General features: G+C 41.6%; 1 protein-coding gene across 1 annotated transcript in view; it reads left to right on the forward strand.

Annotated features, from left to right (window-relative positions):
• Positions 1-8: 8 nt before the first annotated feature.
• CFAP61 (cilia and flagella associated protein 61) overlaps positions 9-17,339 on the forward strand; it is a 189,331-nt gene continuing 172,000 nt past the window's right edge. Inside the window, 6 exon segments of the mRNA XM_030558110.1 lie at positions 9-77; positions 2,892-3,042; positions 4,712-4,862; positions 7,606-7,682; positions 9,230-9,297; positions 9,661-9,787. Of these exon segments, the coding sequence (XP_030413970.1) occupies positions 2,900-3,042; positions 4,712-4,862; positions 7,606-7,682; positions 9,230-9,297; positions 9,661-9,787 (566 nt within the window). The 5' untranslated portion in view covers positions 9-77; positions 2,892-2,899.

The raw sequence follows: 17,339 nt of genomic DNA on the forward strand, positions 1-17,339 counted from the left end.
AGCGTCGCCCGAGTTGTTGCCACAGTAACGGCGGCCGCGCGTCTCCCAGCGGCTGCGGCGGAACCGCTACGTCGCAGGTGAGTCGTCGCCGGTTCCTCAGCGCTGACCCGGGGGAACCACCGGACGCACCGCGCCCGACGGAACCTCCGCGACGCTCTGGGAGTCCGGGGAGGAGGTGCTGACGGGACTGGGACACCGCAAACCGGGGCCCCATATCGTACAGCTCCCCTCAACTTGGGACTACGCGTCCCCCCCACGGAGACTACAACTCCCAGCATGCAGCGCGTCCCATTGCCGCCTTCTCTCCCCCGGGTCCGCTTTCCAGCGCCTGCTCTGCGCTGCCCCCTAACGGCCCTCTCGGGAACTGCAGCTGCCAGAGCTCGCCCAGAGGGTCATGAGCACCCAGGTGCTGGGGACTGCGGCCATCCTGCTCTTCCCTATATTGCTAGGCGGGACGGGCATGGGAAAGGGGTTGCAATGGAGAAAACAGGTTGGCTAGCTGCCACTTGGCTCGTCCCTTGTCCTTGCAGCCCCACTTCCCATGGACTCCTGTTGGCACCTGCAGACCCATGTGCCAGTGGCAAGCCAGCCTGTTGAAGGACTGTTGGGTAGAAAGGTCAGATTTTTGTGGTAGTGTAGCAATTATTGTGAATGCAACAGGATCACCACCACAGAGTCGTCTCCAGACAGCAGATCTGTGCTAGTCTTCCCTTTGGCTTGCTCCTGTGAGATAATGAATTCCCCACTTGTTCTAAAATGCAGCCCAGACTGACGGCATAAGGCCAAAGCTCGCCCCTATTAAGTCCAAACCTCAGCCCACTCCCAGAGTCCTCTCTCTCTCTCAAACCCAACAGCCCACTGTCAGGATAGTCCTGCAGTTTTCAAACTTTTTGAGCTATGTCCCCCTACAGTCACCCACTCTCAGTTACAATTCTTGGTTGCACCTCCCCAGCCCAAACAAAAATAGACACAATACCCCTTTGGTTTTCAGGATTGGCAAAGGTGTGTGATGGTCTCTGGGGGCAGAGCCAGCGCTGGGTGTGGAGGCTGCTGGGAGCAGAAATCAGTGCGGCTGCAGTGGATGTTGACAGTGATCCACAAGCTTAGAGTTAAAGTTTCTGCTTACCATTAAAAGTTAAAATTGAGGTATATGGTACAATTACAATTCTTAAAAAGCCTATCAGTTTAAAAGTGTGGACATGAACAGTTAAGGGAAAGTAGATAAATATTCAAGTTCAGTGCATACAACCTTTTAAGTAAATGTGTATTAAGTAGAGCCTTCTCTTTGCCCGTTCTAAAAATCAGCCTTCATTCTACTCAGTACACTCATCTCTCAATTATCAACTCTCTAACAAAATATATCTGTCATCATAAGTATTATAATTTAAGACATTTATTTAAAATATTGTTTACGCAGGAAAATATAATTAATTCTACAGACGTCATTGCCATTTTCTTCTCCACTGTTCTGCTGAATGAGGCAGTCTGAGATCAGTGGCCTCTAGTGTATGTGTAGCATGGAATGAGTAATGCTGGATGAGAAGTCTGTATCTGGAAAGTGAGGTGTCTGACTCATTAAGATGGTGAATGTGGAGGGTAAAGTGAGGTTCCCAGTTCCAGTAGGGACAGTGGATGGGGTAGACTGGATCTTTTGCCCAATACTGGAATGGTGGATGGGAAGATGTTGGTTCTGGAATGTATATTGGCAGTAAGGCCCTATTCTGCTCAGAGAACCACATCAATGTAATTCCATTCAAACAAGCTGGTCTCTGTGCGAGCATAGAGATCCGCAAATATAAACATGCAGGACTGGGACCTCTTATACTGCATGGTGTGGCCTCTTGACTATAATGGGAAGTTGGGGTGGGCTCATGTCTCTATTCTATAAAGGGGACGATATCAGATGAGATGTTGGTGTCTCTGCCCCATATTACGCAGGTGTGCTGGTAGATGTTCTGAGAGAGGATGTGTGGGCCATACTCGGGATGGTGGTGGTTTGCCTGGGGCTGCAGCTGATACTGGAAATGTATATGATGTAGGGTATGAGTATAAAAGTTTTTCTAGTCTATAGCTAGAGTCTGGGTGAGGATGGCGAGCACAGTGAAGATTTATTTATTTATTTGTTTTTGACTGGGCAGTGTTATATTTTACATATAATCTTGTATGTGAGTTATTGTATGAACTATGGTGGTATTTGAACTGTTCATTTGCATACCTTAATGCTTGGGGTTTTTTACTTTAAATTGTGACATTATTGGGTATGTATACATTTAAACTTTAATGTTAGGTGGCAACAGAATTGAAAGATAACTACAGTAAGTTTTTGTTGGTTAATCACAGTTGGACTGAATTCATATCACATTCTATATTATGAAACTGTTAGGTATACAAAAGACAAAATGGGTTACAAGAACACTACAAACACACTGCATGGAACTGCAAAATAGATTTTTATTTGCATCCAGGGTTAGGGCTATTCAGTAAAGCCTTCCACTCTTCCTGAAATGTAAATAATCTTACTGATTTGAAAACTTGGCTTTTGGACAAATAGTTTGAAACGGTTGGATACTATGATGATGAGCGTTATAGAAATGTCTACAACTAAATGTGAAACCATTTCATGCAGTTGTTGGCCATTAAAAATATTCCCTCACTGTACAGTAATATTTTAGGTGGTAACCATTATACTACATCCAATTTGAGACTGTGGTTTTCAAAGGGGCCTGTAGGAGTTAGGCACTCAGATCTCATTGATTTTTATTAGGATTTAACTGCCTAACTCCCTTCCTCCCTTTGAAAATCACGTCTAGAATAACTAACTTCATGGCTGAAATCACTGCAGAAGCCATTCACATTCCATAACAGCAGTGTTTGCTTTGTTTTTGCTACAGTGTATAAAATGACTGCAATAACTTCTGCAAGAGGAAATACAGAAGTGGTCAATGTCAGAAGAACAGAATCACATGATATTTCTGGTATTATCAGTCTCAGCAGCTATTTTACTGAAAAAACGTTTGGAAGGATTAATGTCATCTATCTTTTGTAAGTAGCAACATTTTAAGAACATACATGACATTCTCCTCAAGGTACCCAAAATCATAAGCCACCGTGTTACCTCTGCTTCAGCAAGAGAGAGCTTTGCTGGATTGTGTGTCAGCTCCCTGCCTTGTGACTCTGCCAGTCTTAACCTTGTCTTGCCGGTAACAATCAGTGAACTCCTGTTCTCAAGTTCCCCAGAGAAGTCTCTGTCAGTATCCTGTTACTCTCACTTTGTTTCAATATAACAGCACTGAGATAATTCATAGTAAAACTAAGAATATGTTTCTTAATAAGGAACATAGATACCAAGGGTGAGAGAACCTACCCAAAACTGGGGGGGGTCAGCGGCCAGGGCCCCCTACCTCTGCTCTTCCGCCTGAGGCCCTGTCCCAAGCCAGAGCAGGTCGGGAGCCACAGACTCTCCAGCTGCCTGGGGTGGGGGGGCCAAGAGCAGCCCACAGGCCCCTGGCCCAGGGAAGGTGGAGGGTCCATGGCACGGCTGCCCACAGATGCCCTCACTGCTCTTACCATCTCCGGGCTGTGCCCACCCCCCAGCTGGAGCCAGGTCCTGGTAAGAGCTGCATGCAGGCAGCTGAGGGGAGCCACGGATCCTCCTGCCCTGGGTGCGGGGTTCGTGGGGTAGGGATTCGGGGTGGGGATTCAGGCTGAGGGCTGCTCTTGGGCCCCTCTAACCCGGGCAGGTAGAAGGTCCACAGCATGGCACCCCACAGCTGCCCAGGACCCTGGTGGGGCTGCAGCTGCTGTGCCAGCCTGGTCAGGGGAACAGGGCCTCGGGAGGAAGAGAAGGGGTCAGGGTCCTTCCAAAAAATGAGAGGGCCCTGGCCCCTCCTATTCCGGTGCCACTGAGTGATACTAAGCAAGAGTAAATGAGGTAATTATGGTTACAAACAAAACAAAATAAAACACACTTTCTAGTGTCCAATTCTTAACTTTAAAAAGCTACAATCTTTGTCTAAACAGCTTTCTCACTTACATCAAGTTACCAGCACCTCCAGCCTTACAGCAAGAGGACCCAAAGTTCACAGAATCAGAAGGTGCTGTTCCTTTGTTCTCTGAGTTATGGATAACATACTACTTGTGTCATGTGTAGGATAATAGAGCAGTCAGTAAATACCCAGTAAGAAATCAGACACAGCTTTATGGTCCATATTTTCAAAAGTGTCCACTGATTTTAGGTGCTTCGGTTTCTGTGCCAGCTTAAGAAGTCTTGGGCTTGATTTTCAGAAGTGGTGAGTACCCACAGCTCCAGCTGAAGTCAGTGGGAGTTGCAGTTGTACCTCTGGAAAACTGGGTCCAATACGGCTCAGCTATATGGTCTCGGTATACTTAATCCCGCCTCAGCGTAGGCAGACGGACTACATGACCTCTTCAGATCTCTTCTGTGATTCCGTGAAGTTGGGCATCTAAAATCAGAGGACCCCAGATCAGTCACCAGTTTTGAAAATGTGATTGTTAAACTCTCATGATCCCACAGAGAAGATGGATTTACTGGCAGGAAGTGTTTGTATAGTGAGTATCGGCGACCCTATCCTCTGGTTCCCTCATGGTGCTGTTGAACAGTTGTTAACCTGAAGACTAAGAAATCTAAAATCACTTTCTGAATCTTCTTTGTCATTTCTTTAACTTTTGCAAATCAAAATTGTTTCTGCAGAGAAAAAGCTAACTTTGCTGTGACACTCAGCAATGAGAAGAATGAGGTTATTGCCCATGCTGCATTTCTGGACTATCCAAATTGGAATCTTGTTGATCAAGCTGATTGGGAATCATTCTTACATGAAAACTACAGTGATGAAAAGTGCACAGTAAGTAATTATTTTTTTTTTCAGATGTGTTTCACTTGAGGGACCTCAACTTGGTTTTCATTTTGGTCCTTTTGAATATTGTATGTGTTCAATTTTTGGAACAATATAGGGGGGAAAACAATTAAATTGCAACCAGTGTTAAAGAGATGTATTACCCTTGTTACATGTATTGCTATTTCCTGGGATTTGGAAAGATCAGTATAGAAAATGGTATTCCTTTTACTGGAGATTTTTGTTTGTTTTCCATTCCAAGTGATTTCTTTGTTTGACTAAGTTGGCTAATGGGGTGTTCTACACAAATGTTCTGACTCACTGAAAGTACATCACTTGGGGTCCTAAACTTTCTCTGCGCTCGAAAATTATAACATATTAGATTTTATAACATTGCCTCTCATCCTAAAGCACTGTAAGTTTTTACAGTATTGCCAGCTCTTAGAATTTTATTGAGAGTTTAGCTATATTTGGCATTTTTCTGAAAGCCCTAGCTCCTGGAGTCAAATCATTAAGCGAGAATTTCCGCTTTCCTTTTTTCAGAAAAGGACATTTCTAGCCCTTTGTGGTTGTGGAGAAAAGCTGAAAAATTTGAATTCTAAAGGCTCAAAACCCAGAAGGCAAATAGAGAAACCAAAATGTATTATTGTTCAGCCAATCTCATGATTTTTGACCATCTGGAGTTGTCAACACTGAAATTATCCAAGTGATAGGCAAACTGCCTAGAAATAATGTTATCCACTAGTGATATTAGGCAACTGTTTTAAAGAAACTATCAACTCCAGTATTGCCATCTGAAATTGTTTTGTATACTGTTATAATAACTTTAAGAGTTTATTTTAATAACTGAAGACACCAAAGGGAAAAATGCTATGTTTTTTTCAGTTTGTTTTCTTTGTACACTTGACAGTATTTTGAATACAGTTGATCCCACTGTATTGTTGATGGTGCATGCTTTTCCCCAGGCAGTGCATGGGGTGCTTACCAATATCATCATCAGCAAAGCTGTGACTGAACCTGAAGAGACAGTTAGGAGAAGTGTGTACAGAGAAAAGGTGGAAAAGAGAAAGCTTGAGCATGTGTGCTGTTGTTGCTCCCATTCCTGCCCTGAGTCCTTTCTGAACATGGGCAAAACGCAGAAGAACCCTTTTTTATATTTTTAAAAAGAGGATTTTTTGAAATTGAGGATATATCATTTTAAATGTTTTTTATGGTCCTGATCCAGAAAAGCAATTCATCATGTGTTTAACTATAGCCACATGAGTATTCCTGTTGACTTCAGGTGAAAGCTAAGTTAAGCACATGCTTAAGTGCTTTATTGGATTAAGGCATATCATAAAATAGAATTTCAAAAAATTCAATTTTAAAGTGTCTCTTTTTCAGAGCGCAGCAACACTAAAATAGTTTAAGGTCATAAAGTAAAGTATGCTACATCCAATTAAAATGTCAGGGGCATTTCCATGGGCAGAATATAATTACTCAGACTGAAACTTGGCAGGGATGTCTAGGTTAACATCCCTACTCAGAACCAGGACTGGAACTGAAGTTCTTGATTCCCAGTCCTACACTTGGACCTCTTTAACAGACCAGTCTCTCTTTCCTCTCTCTCTCCTCCATCTTTCTCTCTTCCATAATACTATACGTTAAAAAAAAGAAAAAAGGAGGTGGAGGGGAGACATCTCTGTTTTAGAAGTGGATTCTGACATTTAGGGCCAGGTTCACTGGTATACTCTGGCTGCTTCCTGCTGCTCCAGCAATGCAAAACAATAGTAAATCCAGTTTAGTTGGCCAGTTATTCCATATTTATGGCTGCTTTGCATTGCTGGAACCATGTTCTGGCTACATTGCATATTGGTGAATCTAGCCTTTAGATTTTAATTAAGGATTAAAATACTCAGCGGATCAGGTAAAATATCCCTATCTAAAAGGCAAAGAAGAAAGGAAAAAACATTGAAAGAAGTGATCTTTCTGTCTCTCTGTCTAAGCGAAGCTTTCATTGTCTCACCATTTGGAATAAGGATGAAAGGACAAAACTGCTGAGCAAATTTTAGTTTCCCTCTCCACTTCAGGAGTACTTCTCTGACTGACATTTGTAAGGTTAGCTCTGCAGAGCTGTATATGCCAAGTATGAATCTTTAGGCTGACCCTATTCTAGATGGAGAGGTAAACATGAGTGTAGCTAATATAGGATGATATAGTGTAAAGGTTTTATTGGCATGAATTTGGGATGGCTGCATTACGTAAAGAATAGCCAAGTCACATGTGAATTATTCAGGCAATTCGTACATTTTCATATGGTAGCAATGTTTTTGGGTCTCATTTTACAGAATAACTGTTTTAGAAATGTGTGATTATTTTGTTCTCTGTATAAAAAAATTACAAAGTATTTTCAATCAAGTTTTGTTAAATTAAAAATGTAGCTCTGGTGCTTTAAAATTTATAACAGCAATATTAAACTTTAGTGTAAGTCAAATGTTTGGGATTTTTGTTGTTGTTTTACTGCATAGAGAGAGACACACACACAAATCCAATCATCAAGACCCTGCTCCTGCAGACACTTATACACATGAGTAAATTTACCCATGCAGTTAGTCCCATTTAGTCAATGAAGCTACTTATGTGTGTCAAGTTACTCACATAAGTATGTACTGATAGGATCGGCAATTAAATTTGTAAATTAAGATTTTAATTACTTAAAACACTATTTGCGTGATTTTATTTTATTTAATTCATTCGTTTCTTTGTACTATAGCCTCTGAATACACTGTTTATGCATCTTTTTGTGGCAAAGGATGAATACGCAGTTGGATGTGCCCAAGAAATCATTAGGTGAGTTGATGTGTAAGCTGATGCATAGTGAAGCATGTGCAATTTCCTACTAAGTCTCATCTGTAGAGACTGTGGAATTAAAAGATAGTGATGTAACAAAAAAAGCTTAAAGGTCTATATTAAATAAAAAAACACTAAATTTCTTAACAATTTCAGTATGTGACATGATATGCCACAACTGTGTGTAGCCTGATATACATTCTAGATTTCAGAGATAGACTCTTACAGTTCTGAATATTGTAATCCTAACAGTGTAATCTCTTGCTATATCTTTTGCTTTTATTCTTGACATAAATATCATGTGGTCATTGGGACAAATTGTTTTTTTCGAGTGGAGGGAGAAGAAGGTTCGTAGTGCACAGTTGTGCAGGAAGCCTAAAAGCTGTGGATATTTCTGAAAAATCATTGTCTGCAGGTTATCCTCTGAAATGTTTGTTAGGTACAGACCATGCAGTACAAATAATACAATACAGCAAAGTGCTTGCTCAAATCACAAACAGAGTGCTGGTTAAGTCAGTGAGATTCAGCGCACAGCATCCCTACATAAATAGAGTAAATTGCCTTTGGTGCTGTTTCTGTCAGTTTTACAGTTATCCTGTAACTGTAAAAGCCAGCCAGAGGTGAAAGTAAGCTGGTATGGTCTGGTACGGCATACCGGCAAGAGCCAGTACACCATGCTGGACCGCACCGGCTTCCGTGGCGGAGACTTAAAGGACTCTGGGCTCCCCACCGCAGCAGGCAGCCCAGAGCCCTTTGAATCCCGCCTGCGGATCCGGCGGCTGGGCTGGGGCTGGGATTTAAAGGGCTCAGAGCTCCCACGGCTACGGGCAGTCCAGAGCCCTTTGAATCCCGCCCGCAGCTCTGGCAGACGGGCTGGGGCCGGGATTTAAAGGGCTCAGAGCTCCCGCGGCTGCAGGGAGCCCAGAGCCTTTTAAATCGCACCCGCGGCTCCGGCAGCTGGAGCTGCAGTGGGGATTTAAAGGGCCCTGAGCTCCGCGGTGGCAGGAGCCCTAGGCCCTTTAATTTGCCCCTGAGCCCCGGGGGCTCCCAGCTGCCTCTGCAGCTGGGCGCCCTGGGTTGATTTAAAGGCCCTGGGGCTCCCAGCCACAGCCGGTGCCCCAGGGCCTTGAAATCTTGAGAGACACCACCTCTTCCAGTTGAGGCCACGCCTCCCTCAGGACTCTGGCAGTACTGGTAAGTCCGTTCACCCCTGAAGCCAGCTCATCCAGATGCAGGTCAAATATATGTCAGCAGAAATCTGGCATCTTTAATTTTTCAACCACTGGGGAACTGATATAAAAAGAAAGCTATATGAAATCACAGAATTAGGAGATTAAACAGAGAAATGGGGTTGAAAAAACAGTGAAAAGGCCTTAATAATTTTCATGTAATCTTTTTTGAGAAATCACATTTTAATTTTTTAGCCATGTGCATTTATGAGGGAAAATTCAGGCATTGGAGAACAAAGTTTCTTTCTTTAAGAGACTTGCTGCTAAATTTGATGTGTGTAGTTACTGAGACTAAATAAAGTAATATTGTTTGTCCAGGACAGTTTTTAAGGCAGTACCAGAAGTGCACTTTATTCTTCTTTTCGTACCAAATGATGTGGATTTAGGTAAGAGTTTATTTAATATTATTTTAATCTTAAAACAATTAGTGTAGTCTAACGTATCATTATGATTAATACAATTGTATGGTTTTCAAGAAATTAACAGAAGTGATTGTCCTCTAGACCTGCGGAAGAACTAATCCTAATGTACCATTTTATACTTCGAAAAGCATAATCTTAGCTATATTGCTTAACGTTACATAAAAAGGTTAACAGTATATGGTCCTGATCTGCCATGGTAGTAGAGCATAGCGCAGTATCATGGCCTAAATTTGAAATCACATTTTGCTCAAACATTCCTACTAATGAGTTAAGAAATTTCTTGGTGAAATTCCTTTATAGTTTTTAACTTGTTTTTGTCATTCTTAGGCCCAGGCTTAGGAGGTTTTTTTGAGCAGATGACGAGTGTTCCAGGTTCGACAGTTGATGTGGACTTTACTTTGTTTGTGTGCCACAGGCACCAACATTGTCCCCAGCTGTACATTCGCAAAGCAAGGTAATATGCCTTCATCTGCTTTGTCTGTATGAGTTTGTCTGGATCAATTGAAGGAATCCTGTGACTACGAATTGAGACTGTGTCATTTTCATTAAATCACCTAAATGTCGTCTCCTCACTTTTTCCAGTTTTCTTGATGACCCAAGCTGTTGACTCATGACTGCTACTTTTATTAAAGAGACAATATGGGTGAGGTAATATCTTTTGCTGGACCTAGATACTACCTCACCCCATCTTGTCTCTCTCTTATATCCTGGGACCAACAACTACGACAAATCTGCATAGTTACTTTTATTCTAATTTGTCAAAAGACTAGTTGTATTTTTTGTAAGATAGGTGGCCTTATTTCCATATGATTAAACTGACGGTTTCATAGCAGTAATACAGTTTCCAGATGTTGATGTTTCTCCTATGCATCTGTTTATTTCCCCATGTCATGTTGCTACATATTTTACTGGGTATAGAACTGTTGTAACTTCCACATTGCCTCTTGGAGTATCTTGCTGTGCAGTTCCTGTTTTCTCTTATTAGGCCAAATTCTGACCAACTGGGCAAAGTCTGGATAAGTAGATTTTGCTGTAAAGGAATTGCATTTGCATAATAAAACTGAGTAAGGAGGCCTTAGGCCCAGCAGTTCTTCAAACATGCTAGTGCCTGCCTTCCTAAACATTATTTGGCACTTGTGAATTTACTCTGTACAAACCCACAGGGGAACCCCTTAGCAATCTCTACTCACTGTCTGCTTGGGCAGGCCTCCTCCATGCTGCAGAGGGGGTGCAAGAAGAAAACTGGGATAATAATCCTACTTTTCTCCCAACCTTTGTTTGTCTTATTTATGTAGATTGTGACCAGTTTGGGGCAGGAACTGTAGTTTGTACAGTGCCTTCCACAGTGGAGCCCAGAACTTGGGTTGGGCTTTTAGGTACTAATGTAATAATAATAATAATAATAATAATAATAAATAATAATAAATAATAATAATAACAACAACAAATAGTTAAATAATTAAATAGTGCAGAATCCGGCTGTGTGGCTATCTGCTTCTCAGTCCTCCAGCTCATTGGACGTGTAGCGTTTCTGTCACATTTAAGCCTTAGGTGATCAAAGATATCCCTGCAAAATTCATCCCTAGTTCTTTGCTCTCTATTTTATTATTCTCTATAACATTTTCAGTACAGTCTAGGTCCCTATAACCAAGAGGTGTTATTCACAAAGTACCTGCGCGTGTTTTCTCCTCTCAGGAAAGGTATTCCATTGCAATTCCTTTTTTAAAGAAAAAAAAATCAGTTTCTTTTAACTAGGAAGTTGGGAGGAATATGTTTCTTAAATCATTCTGTGTGTTTATGTAATGTGAAATGCTGCTCCAGGATGTTCTTTACAGGTTTGAAACCTACGCTTTTCTCCAAAGATCATCAACCACAGTAAAGCCCCAAATGCGAAATCACTTAACACATATTTCAACATGCCAGCGTTGGTGTGCAGACTGGTTTTCACTTCTCTTTGAGTCCACATTCAATCTTTTTTTATATTTTATACTCTTCACTATCAATCAGTCGTGTGTGAAGGGACCTTAGTGTTGAAGTAATAGCGCAAGGTAAACTCACTCCTGGGCCTTCAAAGGCATCCACGCCCTTTGATTCTGTCCATCATGTTTGTCTTTTATTAATCTGAAGTAAATTTTTACCTTTGGGGGCTGTCAAACAATGCAGTTTGGGAAATAACATTTTTGACATGATTGAAAATATTTTGAAAGCCATTCCAGTATTATACTGAAGGGATCTCATCTTGCCTGAGTTTTTGTAATACATATAGGGTAATAATGGAATGGTTAGCTTTAATGAAAAGCAGGGTAGAAAACTAACCAACCGTTTACTCCTTTTAAATAATGTAACTACTTGTGCTGTAAAATTCATAGTTTAGTATAGTTTGTCATAGATTCTTCTAGTAAGCTAAATTATGTTTACTACTGATGTTTTTCCTTCCCTTTTCCTCTGTATTGCCTTTATACTTCACTAGAATCCGTAGTGACATTCAGTGGAAACTCTTTAGAGACTTATCCATGAAAGGGTTTTGACGCAATCCCCAGCCACCTGCCTAGCAACACGTTCTGGGTCAATGATACGAGATTAGAGTAATCTCTGTTCCCTCACCCCCTTGCCCACAGGAAAAAATATGCTGTAAATTGATCCTTTACTTAACCCCTGTATATTGAAGTTATTCTTTATCTGACCTTTAAAATGTGAAATAAAGCTGTAGCATCCTAGAACACAAGCCAGTGAGCTTTCATATTGAAGTCCCTTGCCTGTACCTTACCATTCGATCTAATTATCATTGTTTGTGCTTCTCTTTGCTTTACAGCTGTGTACAATAGATCACAAATCTGCCTTTACAGTGGTGTGTGTTTGTTCCAATCTGGGAAGACAGTAGAATAGTATCCGTATGTGTGAAAAGCCACTGCCTCTTATCAAATAAAAAAGTCAGGGGGGTGGTTTGTAGACATAATCATTGTGGTTCCCCTCCTGCAACACGTAGCATGTGGGGAGGCTGTTGCACTCACGGGGAGCCCCACTGACCTCAGTGAAGCTTTGCATGCATGCTGAAGTTATCTCATGCTACAGGCTTGCAGGATCAGGGCCCAAATCCTGAAATGTGATCTTTGGCAACCTCACGTTTTAGGAGGGAGTGTAATTTCAGTATTGCACTGCTTTAAAAGGGCCAGTGGCAGCAGTGTAATGAAATGTCATAGTGGTAAATATATAGGGTTAACACTAAAGTTTAAGTGAAAAAAATTGTATTTCTTATCACTCTCTACCTTTCACTGGTTGGCACAATAAAACAGCTAGTTTAAATTATAGTACAACCTGATGGGTGTGAACAGAAAGTCTAGTTTTGATTATTTGAAATTTCATAGTAAACACACTATATAAAATTCAGGTAAAGTAATGAAAACATGGTAATAGACCCCACTAGAGGAGTCTAACCATGAAATCTTGCCTGAGAAGAATGGAGAGACCACCATTTTTGAGTGTGAATTATGACATGTGTAGATTGTTAGTGTAGCAGGGTGGTTACCTGCTCCTGCGCTGAGCGGTCTGGGAGGGCTTGAAAGCTGTAGCTCTAAAAGCTGGGCAGATTGGGGAAGCAGCCGCAGCTGGGCCACACCCTAATCAGGCCACAACTGGCCTGTATAAAAAGGCCAGGGAAGCCAGGAGCAAATAGTCTCCCTCTGCCTGTAGAGGGAGAAGGGCCTGGCTGTAGGGAGCTAGACACAGGATGCCTGAGTGGAGCAGGGCTGGGGAAAGGCAGAGGAGCTGGGGAGCTCCTGCCTGGAAAGCCCCAGGATGCGGCCTAGCACAAGGCCAAGAGGTACTGGGGGTTGCAGGGGGGCAGCCCCGGGGTAGGCAAAGGCAGCAGGTCTAACCCCCTTTGCCTATGATGAGGGGCTGATACTGCAGTCTGCCCCCAGTGAATGGGGGCTAGATGGAGACTGAGCAGTAGTCAAAACAGGCAAAGCAGGGATAGTGGGTTGGGGGTTCCCCAGGGAAGGGAGACCCAGATCTGTGGGGTACTGCCAGGGGGCAGCACCCCAGTTAGAGGGGCACTGGGGTCCAGGGAGGGACATGGGGGCCAGAGGACAGGTGGATCACCGACCTGCAGAGGGCGCTCCTGCCTGGAAAAAGAGCTAATTCCCAGCAGTCACCAGCAGGAGGCGCCACAGAGATGAGTCTGCATGTCTACAATTAGTTTTAGCCAGGGTCTGCTGTACTAATGGAGTCATTTTAGGTGGATGTTTCAGGTGGATAACTAGAGTCAAAATTTATAGTGCGTTATATTTACCCATAGTTCCTTCTTGCTTATATAAGCCTATTTAAATTAGGTTTCCACCTATCCAAAAACTGCAGTAAGGGATGGAAGTGGGATGTAGGGTGGGAAATTTTTGTCACTGATGGCAGTTTGTGCTCCCAATTTGGAGTGGGCAGCTGCAGAATCCACCTGTACAGGGTCCCCAAGATTGTCATCCAAACTTTAAAATCACGTGAAAGAATCCAGTCACTACTAGCAGAAAAGGAACGAAATCTCTAAAACTATTATGTAGAATGAAAGAGTCTGACTGCCAGTGGACCTCCCGCAAGCTTCCCTGCTTGGGTGTCTTTACGCACTGATGGAGACAAGATGGCATGCAGGCACCCACCCTTTCTGCTACAAAAATTGATATGAATGAGTTACTAAGAGAGATCAAGGCATGCATAGCTGATATTCACTCCAAAATACTAGGTATTAAAAACAAAACATTAGTAAATCTAATGTAATAGAGACTGCAGCGGAGACACTGAATCTGCAGACTAGAATCAAGCAAATGGAGAGAGAGGAACAAGGTGGGATCTTTAAAACTAATGGTGCTGAGAATGTCCCTTCTTTTATCAATGTAAGAATAAAAGGAACCATTGATGACTGGGAGAAGGGCAGTCTTACTCTAAGGGTCATATTCACTCCTATGTATAAGGTCGGCACAAATCATCTATGCACCACTTAAGCCACGCTTAAACCCAATGTTCTGTTCTGCCATTCTACCAATATTTACTAATTTGGCCACAGTATTTGTCATAAAATTAATAAACAAAACTGTTGGGACATTTACATCCACTTTAAGGCCTCTTTAAACTGCCGGAGTGGTCTAAATGGGAATCAGGTCCTATATTTATTTGTTTTTTAATCACTGGCTGCAGGAAAATTTGGTTTCATTTTACGTACTTGATCAATAGGAACATAAAGAATGTTATGTTATGTTAGTTTTCTGAAAAGTTGGAGAAAGGAGTTAGCAGAAAAATAACCATATGTAGTACATACTGTTTTAAAGGAAAATTAATTTTAGATATTGTTTCAATGGCACCTTATTCCAGAAAAGCCTAACAAAAATTATAAAGCAACTGGTGACTAATGGTGATGATGATGTGGGAATATTGGAAGCTTTACTCCTATCTAGTGAGACTGCTCACAGGTAGAATATTATTGGGGTGTAATTACTAGTCAAATTGGGTCAACAGCTGTATGTGGTCTGTTTTAAGGGACCACTAGTAATCCTTTTAGGTCTCACAATTAATATCATGGCCTTCAGTTAGCATAATTCTTTAAGAATAACCAGGGATTGGAAAAAGAATATTCTCTTTTGTTAACATTTTGATTCATTAGAGTTTTAGACATAGTGGAAATGGATGTGTCAAATTAAAACACAGTAAAGGAGACAAAAAACTAACAAATACCTAGCTTCCCACCTTCTATTGGATTTTCATACCAGAAACAACCACTCGCTGTAAAACTGACACAGTTAAACACTCTGGGTTTTAAATGAGAGGTTGATTGTGAAAATCTCCAGTGGAGAGGGCCCTCAACAATAGCAAGAAATACAGATATGTGCAACTGCCCTTCCTGGGGAAAAAAAAAGAAAAAAAATAGACTTAAGACTGGTTTTATTGTACATTAGTGCAGAATCTAGCAAATTAGGGCCTTGACATAGCAGACTTCTGGGAGCTACCAGAGTATAAATGTTAAGTAATCATAATTCCTGGATTAAAAACAAAACACTACACAATAAACAAAAAGATGTAAAGTAACTAAGGCTTAACTTTACAACCCTTTATAATGGAAAGTATTGCATTGATTCATCTATTGTGGGAACACTGTAAGAGAGTCTTATTTTTATTTTGTAAATCATTTTGAAAAAAGTTATTCTTTTAATGGCAGGAAGGTGCCAATTTTGAACACTGATTCTGTTTTGTGACCTCTGTTTATAAAGGAAACAAAAACTTGAAGAAAAGGGAAGCTACTGTAGTATATCAGGCAACCTTGTAATCTCTGACGTATAGATTGGTAGTACAGCATGTAATGACGTTTTCTAGTGGTTTTCAAAGGCTGTTTAATAAAAGGATTGCACCCAATTAATGAAGGAAATTGCTGAACTAACAACTAAGAGATTTAAGACCATTAATCTTCTGAGGGATTTGGAAGTTACATGGCCCTAGCCTTATACAAAATTTCCTGAGTAATTAATTTACGATGTTACAGAACATTTTCAAATGTGCTGCAGCACTGTGAGAGTGCTTGGATGAATAATTTATAAGAAATGTGTTAGTTGACCACTAGAGGTCACTAGAGACCTTGCAACGAAATAACCGCTGACATTGCTTTTGAGTGGCAATACATGTCCCAGTTTTGTTTTTATTATTTGAATTGAGCCAACAGAGGGGCCTAATTGTAGCCGCCCCAGCCCTTTATTACTTCATATCTGTATAATACTCGATAGGTTGACATGCTGACAGTGTGATAAAGATTATGACTGCACCGCCTGTGGGTGTAGTGTGCCCACTCTTTGCCAAAAATGTTAACAGTCTTGGGTTACTTTGGGATCTCCAGCTCCTTTTAGATTTAAGGGTAGCAATAGTGGTTCATTCCACTTTTTAAAATCTGTGGTTAGCGAAGAAGTTGTTAGATATTGCTAGTTGTCATGCTCTAGTTATCTGCAGTGCACTATACTTCCAACGTACCTTTAAAGATGGCCTATAAGTTTTAACAAGTGAAGAATGGGCTGTCCCACTTGTTTTAGTGCAGTGGGTGTGGGGGGGGAGCATATCACCCATGTGCTCAGTGAACTGCCCTGGATGCCCATCTTCTCTTGGGGCAATTCACCATGTTGGCTCAAATGTCTAAAGCTTGCCTGAGTTTGCTTCCTGGCCCTTTAGGGACCATCTCTCTCCCTGTGCATTCTGTGACAGCTGAGATTAGCTGATGCACATTTTAGAGAAGTCCAGTCATGGAGACTTGGAGGCTGGGTGTTTTTAGTGGGGGGTCGCTAGGTATAGAACTCATTCCTTCTTGTGGTCCATCACAACCCGAGTTTCCTGACTATTAGGGGACAGTGCAAGATGCATCGTTTGGTAAAGCATGGATTTGTTGGACCACTGCTGAAATGATTGGTTTGGGTAGTACAGGATTGGGACAGTTTATCATGTTTATTATGGATAGTTTAACGTTAGATAGGTACCTCTACCCCAATATAACACCACCCAATATAACACGAATTCGGATATAATGTGGTAAAGCAGCACTCTGTGGGGGCGGGGCTGTGTGCTCCGGCAGACCAAATCAGGTTCGATATAACACAGTTTCACCTATAACACAGTAAGATTTTTTGGCTCCCGAGGACAGCATTCTATCGGGGTAGAGGTGTATTTATTTTGTGACAGGACCATGGTGATAGGCATTAAAAAAAAAAAAAAGCAAATAAATCAATCAATAGGTACTGCATTCCCTGACTGTACTTTTCATCTACATTATTCAACATACATTAAAATTCTCTCTTAGTCTTGTGTTTCATCTGATTAAGAACTAGGATTTTAAAAGCTTAATAGTGGATTTTAAATGAGAAAACATTAAGTGTTGGTAAGTGTGTCAACCTCTTCAGGTATTTCAATGAGAATCTATCTATACCCTTTAAGTACTGTATGACTTTTAGGGCTGGTCTACACTACGGGGGAAAATCGATCTTAGATACGCA

Source organism: Gopherus evgoodei, chromosome 3 (genome assembly GCF_007399415.2).
Source record: "Gopherus evgoodei ecotype Sinaloan lineage chromosome 3, rGopEvg1_v1.p, whole genome shotgun sequence".
NCBI classification, from domain to species: domain Eukaryota; kingdom Metazoa; phylum Chordata; order Testudines; family Testudinidae; genus Gopherus; species Gopherus evgoodei.